The sequence below is a fragment of the Colobus angolensis genome, unplaced genomic scaffold (genome assembly GCF_000951035.1).
Source record: "Colobus angolensis palliatus isolate OR3802 unplaced genomic scaffold, Cang.pa_1.0 Scaffold124, whole genome shotgun sequence".
In the NCBI taxonomy this organism is placed as follows: Eukaryota; Metazoa; Chordata; class Mammalia; order Primates; family Cercopithecidae; genus Colobus; species Colobus angolensis.
The window spans coordinates 8014422-8023527 of NW_012113586.1; the positions used below are offsets into that span (position 1 = coordinate 8014422).

Genomic DNA, 9106 nt, shown 5'->3' on the forward strand with positions numbered 1-9106 from the left:
CACCTCCCCGGTTCACGAGATTCTCTCGCCTCAGCCTCCTGAGTAGCTGGGATTACAGGCGCCTGCCACCACGCTCAGCTAACTTTTGTATTTTTTAGTAGAGACAGGGTTTCACCGTGGTCTCGATCTCCTGACCTCGTGATCCGCCCGTCTCCGCCTCCCAAAGTGCTGGGATTACAGGCCTGAGCCACCGCGCCCGGCCTGTGTTTTACTTCTTAAAGCACCACATCCCCCATGTAGCAAAATTAATCCCAAACACACTGGCTCTTCAGAAAGGATATAAATTATTCATAAAAAGTAGAATAAATATTAGTTTAAAAAAAAAACAAGTAGGAAGTAAATATTTTATTCTAGTATATGTCCTAAGACTATGGATTACAAACACCAACACGAAAATGTCCTTACCTTTAATTCCATCTCAAGTAAACAGGATCTCCATTTTACCAGCTGCCTAAGCCAAAAACTTGGGGTGATCTTTGATTCTTCTCTTTCTCTCACACTTCACATCCAGTCCATCAGTAAATCTTGCAGGCCTTACTTAAGTACATATTCAGAATCTGACTCCTTCCCACCACCCCCACTGCTACCACTCTAGTCCAACCACTAGCATCTATCCCTGAACTATTCTAATAGTCTTGCAATTACTCATCTTACCTCAGCTTTTGCCCCTCTACACAGGAGCTAGTGATTATTCTAAAATATAAGTCTTATTATGTTACTCTCTGCTCAAAACAATCTCACTATCTCTGTCAGAATGAAATTCACTCTTTAACGTAACTTACAACACCCTACTCATTCCAGAAGCTCTGGAATTATCTGGGGATGGTTCTGGTGGCCAGAAACAGGAGCAAATCCAGGAAAGATGGCAAATCTTAGCTACTTCAAGACCTTCATTTTATCAAGACTGAAGGCAGTAATTATGATAATGATTATGAAAACATTAATTGAGCACTTACTATGAGGACTATGGCCAAGGGACTGAAATGCTTTAATACAGAAATAAGACTGAATTTTTCTTCTCTATGGAAAATCAAATATTTGGGTCTTCTCTATGGAAAATAAAATATTTAAAATTCTCTTAACAAGAGGGTTCCCGAAGAACCTATAGTCTATAAGAACCAGAATATTTATAAATACAAAGCTTTAGTGTCAGTGCAATTAAAGCAAATGAAGTATTTGAACTACATACCAACTTCTCTTAATCTTAGCCAAAAGGCGGAGAAGCTACATACCAGCTTCTCTTTGGTTCTAATTGGAAATAAGATAACAGGCTTTAGTTTGCAATCACACTTGGGTGATATTCAACATCCACCCCTTTCAGCTTATCAAGTGATGTACAGAGCAGATTTATTGTGGGTAGCTCTCAAGGATAAAACTGGGACCAATATGGCAGGCAAACTGAAGAACTTGCCTTGTGAGATTTTGAATTCCTTATTACTAGAAGCATTCAGATTAGATAACTGTCTATTGACAGATGTTGATGAAATTCTTTCAGTGAAAGAAAGCAGAGAGGAGTTAAACTAGCAAATTATGAATGTCCTTTTGTATGGCAGATTCTATGAATCTAAGAGAAACCATCATTAGAGTATATCCCTGATGTGAGCCTAGCTTCCTTAAATCAATGTATAATTAGGGTATCATTCATGATGACAATTACAGTAAAGCTCTGCAAATTCTGTTTGCAGAATCTAGTCCCAAAGTGAGTTTCAAAAAAGCAGTACGGACAGGGCAGATTGTTTCCCAGGCAGCAGCTCTTACAACAGTTTTCTATGGCTAAAATCTAAACCAATTATATATCATACCCAATGACTTTATGATAATTATTTGTTGCTCTGCATCAACATGTCCTTGTTCTGTCTCCCCATCCCTACCCCACCTAGCCATTATCCAACTCTTTACAAAGGAACTCTGAGCCAGTTGGGTAGAGAGCAATTGAAACAGAACTTTGTGTTGAAGAGTAGAGTAGTGATAAAGCCAGACAACAGGGAGCGTTGAAAACTACAGCAAGTTTAGATTTTATTATAGAAGGTATCAAAAAAAAAAAGGCACCACTGTAGTATTTTTGAAGGCAAGGACACAATGGAAATATTTTAGAAAGATTAATTAGCTTCAGAGTGATAAGGAGTCAATGATTAGGTAACCTAATCACGCTTTTATCCTATGGTTAATTCTCACTATTAAGGCACTTTATTAATATTTGCTATTCTTAAACATTATCATTCCTCACTGGCAGATCATTCCTATGTATAGCTAGCTGTTTAAAAAAACTCAACATGAACTAGAACAACTATAAAGGAAAACCAAACAGCTAACATTAAACTCTGCTTTAATGGGGCAAATGTGGGCAGAAATAAAAACTAGTTCATATATTATAATAAGCTTTGAGGAAGTAAACAACAATTGGGGGAACATGTTTTCTCCAATTAAAAAAAATAACGAAAATTGCTAAACCCAACTGCTTTACTTTGAAGTATTTTAAACTTCATTTTCAGGGTGCTAGTTCACTGTTAACAGTTTATCCAGTGTTAGAATAACATTCTAAGTGGATTTGGAAAGATACTTACTGTGCTGCCCCTTCCCTGAGGAGATTGTCATTATTAAGTAGTAGCCGAACATCTGAGGAGGAAAAATGTTACAATGTTCAGTGGAGGATAAATTTGAGAAATTTTAGCAGATTTCTAGATTAAATTTTTAAAATTCAGGCTTTGTAAGATTAGTCTTCAGGTGTACTATATGAGTAGAAATTCTTTTTTTTTTTGAGACGGAGTCTCGCTCTGTCGCCCGGGCTGGAGTGCAGTGGCCGGATCTCAGCTCACTGCAAGCTCCGCCTCCCAGGTTTACGCCATTCTCCTGCCTCAGCCTCCCGAGTAGCTGGGACTATAGGCGCCCACCACCTCGCCAGGCTAGTTTTTTTGTATTTTTTAGTAGAGACGGGGTTTCACCGTGTTAGCCAGGATGGTCTCGATCTCCTGACCTCGTGATCCGCCCGTCTCGGCCTCCCAAAGTGCTGGGATTACAGGCTTGAGCCACTGCGCCCAGCCCCATGAGTAGAAATTCTAAACATGCAAATATAAAGATGCTAATGTTCACAGATTTGTGTACAATTGTGTATGCTATATAGTCTCAAGGAACTTCACAGCAAATGAATAACATGGTTTATAGAAAGCCACAGTTAAAGAGTGTTAATTCTGTATTTAAATGAATCCTTTAATATGAGCATAGATTAAGAATTGCAGGCTCTTTTACAACATCATATCAAGAAAGCTGGGCACAATTCAGTCAGTGACAGTGAAATTCTTACAACACATTTTTTCATTGGAGAATCTAATGTGAAGTCTACAACCTTTTTAAAAAGCTGTGTGTCAGAAGTCTAGTCACTTTTTTTTTGAGACGAAATCTCACTCTTGTCGCCCAGGCTGGAGTGTAATGGTGCAATCTCAGCTCACTCCAACCTCCACCTCCCCGGTTCACGAGATTCTCTCGCCTCAGCCTCCTGAGTAGCTGGGATTACAGGCGCCTGCCACCACGCTCAGCTAACTTTTGTATTTTTAGTAGAGACAGGACTTCCCCATGTTGGTCAGGTTGGTCTTGAACTCCTGACTTAAGGCGATCTGCCCACCTCAGCCTCCCAAAGTGCTGGGATTCCAGGTGTCAGCCACCACACTTGGCCTGTTAGTTAAGAATTTATCTGAGCTAAAGTTCAAGAAGAATTTCCTACTGAAAATTGAAAATTTCGGCTGGGTGCAGTGGCTCACGCCTGTAATCCTAGCATTTTGGGAAGCTGAGGCAGGTGGATCACGAGGGCAAGAGATTGAGACCATTCTGGCCAACATGGTGAAACCCCATCTCTTCTAAAAATACAAAAAAATGAGTGGAGCGTGGGGGTGAGCACCTGTAGTTCCAGCTACTTGGGAGGCAGGGGTTCCAGGGAGCCAAGATCACGCCACTGCACTCCAGACTGGTGACAGGGCAAGATTCTGTCAGAAAAATAATAAAAATAAAAATAAAAATAAAATTTCAACAGGAAAATTTACCTAAAATGTTACTAAGAATTTAGTCAATGTAAAAGACTAGAAAAAGGCTGCATTTGTTTCCTTTGCTGTTGGTGCTCAAAAGCCACAGTTTTATAAAAAATATCTTGATTTACTTCTGTTATATCTTATACCCCTTGAAGCAAATGTTTATGTTTTTCCCAGTTACTTTTCCCAATTTTAGCAATCAAGATTATTATTGACTGTTCTACCACCTGGACCAGGTACAGAGGAATATCATACAGTTACTCTCGAGTAGCTAACTTTCTAATATAAAATTAGAATCTCAAAATAAATGTTTGCTAAACTGAACCAAGATGTACAACAATTATTATTTTACTTAAGGAATCTTTAAGATGAACTTAATAACTTCAAATGGGATGATTATTTATTTCATCATGAAGTTTAAGATGCTCCATCACATTTTCCATCTTGTAAAATGTATTAAGACAGCAGATATGGTATGGAAAGTTGTAAATGTATTTAACTGTGGTTCCCCAACCTGCTGCAATTCAGAATCACCTGGTAAAGAACTTGATGAAATACAGATTAACCAGTTCCACCTCAGATCTAATGAATGTGAATCTTGAGGGGAATATAAAGCTGAATCTGCATATTTAACAAGCTCCCCAGATATAGTCAGTTCAGCCCCACTGGCCCAAAAAAGTGTTCCATAACATGTGACTTCCTAAGGGAAAGCACTGAAGAAAATTAAGCTATGATCTATAAGGAAAAAATAAAACTATGAAAATAATTTAGTATTGTTTCTACATTTATTGATACTAATCTGCCTTAAAATCTTTTCTCACATAAGACAGGCATCCTAATTTATGGGTTAGGAGCTTTATTTTGACGCAGACCTGGGTTTGAATTCTTACTTTGACATTTACTAACTGGAGGACCTTGGACAAGTTATTTTAATTTCTTCGAATCTTGATTTACTTAGCTATAGCTACAACAAGTCATAAGAATTAAAACAGATAGCAAGTACTCAATAAATAATGGTAATTAAGGAGGGATTAAAATACTAATCTTTACTCACCATTGAATACTTCATTAAATTCCCCTGGGGGTGCATGGGTGATGAATTTAGCAGCTATGCGTACCTAAGGGGAAACAAAATTTACACTTAGAATTATGAAGAGTAACATATAAAAGGAGAAACAATTAACAAATTATAAAATTTTCATCACATCCCTTGAAAAAAATGTCCTGTTTAAACATTTACTGTTTAGCAGCCTTCAAATTTTCTTTTCATAAAGCACCCCAAAGCTGTTACTATCAATATAGGTACATTCTGAATTGGGAATATATGTGTTTTGATAAATTTGAATTTGTCTTTCAAAAACAGGATAATAGTTTTTGACCAAATACATTACATTCACAAAAAGAGAAAGCTATGATCTAGATTATGAACATTTAAGCAAAACTAAATAAAACATTAGCAAATTAAATAGCATACCAAAACCAATTCTCCCAATACAAGGATGGTTCAATATAATAAGTTACTGTAACTTACAAATTAAAAGACCAAAACCATGTGATCATCTCAACTCATGCTGAAAAAAAAACTAACACCTACTCCAATATCATAAAAAACCAAAACTATTAGTTTTTGCTAGATATAAAATAAACGCCTTTAACTTAATAAAGGGCTATCTACCAAAATTCTACAAAAACCTTAATAATGAAACATAAGCAATGTCACTAACTTTATTAACTAATTAATTTATTTTGAGATAGGGTCTTGGCTGTTGTCCAGGCTGGAGTGCAGTGGCATGATCAAGGCTTACTGCAGCCTCAACCTCCTGGGCTCAAGCGATCTTCCTGCCTCAGCCTCTTGAGTAGCTGGGGCCACAGGCATGTGCCACCACACCTCATTTTGTAATTTTTATTTTTGTAGAGACAAGTCTCACCATGCCCAGGCTGGTCTCAAACTCCTAGATTCAAGTGATCCTCTGGCCTGGGCCTTCCAAAGTGTTGGGGTTATAGGTGTGAGCCACTGTGCCTGCCCTAAGTCATCAATTTTAATACCAGACAAAGATGACTCCTATCACCTCTACTATCCACCACTGTATTAGAGGGCATGAGGAATGCTATGGAAAATATTTCTTCTGTTATTCAACCTAGTCTCTGTCCTCTGCCCTCTGTTGCCATTCTCCCTTTTTAGATATACTATTATAAATGGATGATAAAATGTTAGGTTCTAACCCACTTATCTAATTGTTTTTCTCTAGATTTTACCTTTTTTGTCATTTTATGCTTTGGGGAAAATGCTTGACTCCAATCCACTAATATGCTCTTCATCTGTGCCCATTTTCCTGCTCAATTTTTTTTAAGAGACAGGGTCTTGCTATATTGCCCAGGTTGGAGTACAGTGGCATGATCATAGCTCATTGCAGCCTCCAACTCCTGACCTCAGGAATCTTTCCGCATCAGCCTCCTGAGTAGCCGGGAGTACAGGCACTCGTCACCAGGCCCAGCATAACAATTATTTTGACTGTTCAATTTTTAATTTCTAAGATTTTTGGTAATTCCTTTTGTCTTTTTTTTTTTGGTACTGGCAAGTATGTAGAGCAAAGCAATTTCTTTTAGTGTGTATACAATCATCTACATTAGGACATTAACTCCTTATTTAATTTTTTAGGTGTTTTTTCTCAGAGACAGGGTCTCACTTGGTTGCTCAGGTTAGAGTGCAGCAGTGTGATCAAAGTTCACTGTAACCTTAAACTCCTGGGCTCAAGTGATCCTCCTGCCTCAAGTTCTCAAGTAGCTAAGACTACAGGTGTGCCTCACCATGCCTGGCTAATTTTTAAAAAATTTTAATTTCCTGCAGAGAGAGGGTCTCACTATGTTGCCCAGGCTGTTCTCAAACTCCTGGCCTCAAGTGATCCTCCCAACTCAGCCTCCCAAAGCACTGAGATTACAGGTGTGAGCCAATGTGCCCAGTATAACTACCCATTTTAAAGTCTTGTTCTATTGATTGTTTCCTAAAAATTTAGATCCTCTCTTCATTGAATTTGATTCTTCCCTTTCATGGTATTGGTTTTCCATAAATGGTGCTCTGAATTTAATTTAGTTTGCCATTCTGTTTGCTGGTAGTTTGTCTCTAGTGACTACAGGGGAGGGAAAGAGTAGATTTGCTTCTGCTCATCAGGGTGTGTGAGCAGTTTTATCTTCTGAGTGAGCCTAAGGTCCAACAGGCTAGGTGGGACACTGTTCTGTGTCTATGGTCCCAGTGCTCATACTCAATGCTATATTCTGAGGACAAATGCTGTTTTTGTCTTCAGCTTAGCCCAAAGAGGAGAGAAGGGAGGAGCTAAGTGGTCCAACTAGCTAGAGAGCAATTCTCCAGTTAATCTACTCTAAGACTGTTCTGGGTCCCTTCCTTCTTGATTCTTAAACTGATGTAAGATCCTCCAGAATGGTTCCTATCTATCTGGCATTTGGCAATACTAATATATAGATATTTGGCAGTATCTATACATAGTAATAATGCTAGTAATGATAATAAATAGGGCTCACCACAAATAAGTCTCTCAGTATAGTTCTAACATACTATGAAAGAAAGGATGAAAATTCCCTAATATTTGATGTGATAATGAATATGAAGATGATTCAATTCCCTAATGTAGGGCAAAGAACATGGTATATCTAACAATAAACTGAGCCTTATTTCTAGATAGGCATCCTCTGTTGACTTCTTTATTTACTTCAAACAATTTTAAGTTCTTGATGACCCCATCAAATTCAAACCATTCTTCAGCATTAAAAAAAAAAAAAAAAAAAACTTTCAAGAGTCTCTTGAAAATAAAGCTGGGGCCAGGTGCGGTGGCTCCTGACTGTAATCCCAGCACTTTGGGAGGCTGAGGTGGGTGGATCACTTGAGGTCAGGAGTTCAAGAGCAGTCTGGCCAACATGGCAAAACCCCATCTCTACTAAAAATAAAAGAATTAGCTGGATGTGGTGGTGGGTGCCTGTAATCCCAGCTACTTGGGAAGCTGAGGCAGGAGAATCACCTGAACCTGGAAGGTGGAGGTTGTAGTGAACTAAGATTGTACTCCAGCCTGGGCAACTGTAGGAGACTCTGTCTTAAAATAAAAAAGAAAGAAAAGAAAAGAAAGAAAGCTGGGAGTGAGAAGAGAATTAGAAAAAAAACCTAGAAATTTGGGTTGGGTGCGGTAGTTCATGCCTGTAATCCCAGCAATTTGGGAGGCTGAGGCAGGCAGATCATTTGAGGTCAGGAGTTTGAGACTAACCTGGCCAACATGGTGAAACCCTGTTTCTACTAAAAATACAAAACTTAGCTGGCATGGTGGCGCACACCTGTAATCCCAGCTACTTGAGAGGTTGAGGCAGGAGAATCTCTTCAACCCAGGAGGTGGAGTTTGCAGTGAGCCGAGATCCTGCCACTGCACTCCAGCTTGGGCGACAGAGTGAGACTGTCTCAAAAAAGAAAATAAACAAAACAGAAATGCTTTACACCTTTAGTATCTCTAGGTTTATACAAATAATCTTACTGTAAGTTTACTCTTATTCTGAAAAGGACAAAGAAAAGCTGCTCTGTGATGAAACCGTTAGTCAAGAAAGGCCTAGTGATTGATGGAGCAAGGTAGAAGGGAAAATTTGGGTTCCAATAACTGTCTCTGTTGGTCCATCAGCTAACTAGATTTGTGATCCTAGAAACATTACTGTTTTCGGTCCTGAGTTTTCTCATTATAACCCAACTCCTCATAGAGTCATATTAGAAGATCTGCAAAATTTCTTTTAGCTGCAAAATCCTACAAAGTTTTTAAGATTTGAAAGACAAAAGTTGGTATGTGGACTACCTGGAAGCAGGCATCAGGAATTTATGCCACAAAAAACATATTAGAATATTCTTAGGTACATAAAGTGTTAGAACCCTGCCTTGACAGGGTAATTACAGATAGTGTATTACTTTTTCTGGGATGAAAACTGGTGGAGGGGAAATGCTCCATAAGACTCCTTATATTAACTGAGCAAAAACAATAAAAAGAGGGATTCCAGGCCGGGCGCGGTGGCTCAAGCCTGTAATCCCAGCACTTTGGGAGGCC

The 9106-nt window shown here is 38.7% G+C and overlaps 1 protein-coding gene across 1 annotated transcript in view; it reads right to left on the reverse strand.

Moving 5' to 3' along the window:
* Positions 1-9106, reverse strand: part of CAPZA1 (capping protein (actin filament) muscle Z-line, alpha 1) — a 60537-nt gene that overhangs the window by 26407 nt on the left and 25024 nt on the right. Inside the window, exons 2-3 of the mRNA XM_011933166.1 lie at positions 5074-5137; positions 2565-2616 (exon numbers count right to left, since the gene is read on the reverse strand). Of these exons, the coding sequence (XP_011788556.1) occupies positions 2565-2616; positions 5074-5137 (116 nt within the window). The remainder of the gene's footprint in view (positions 1-2564; positions 2617-5073; positions 5138-9106) is intronic.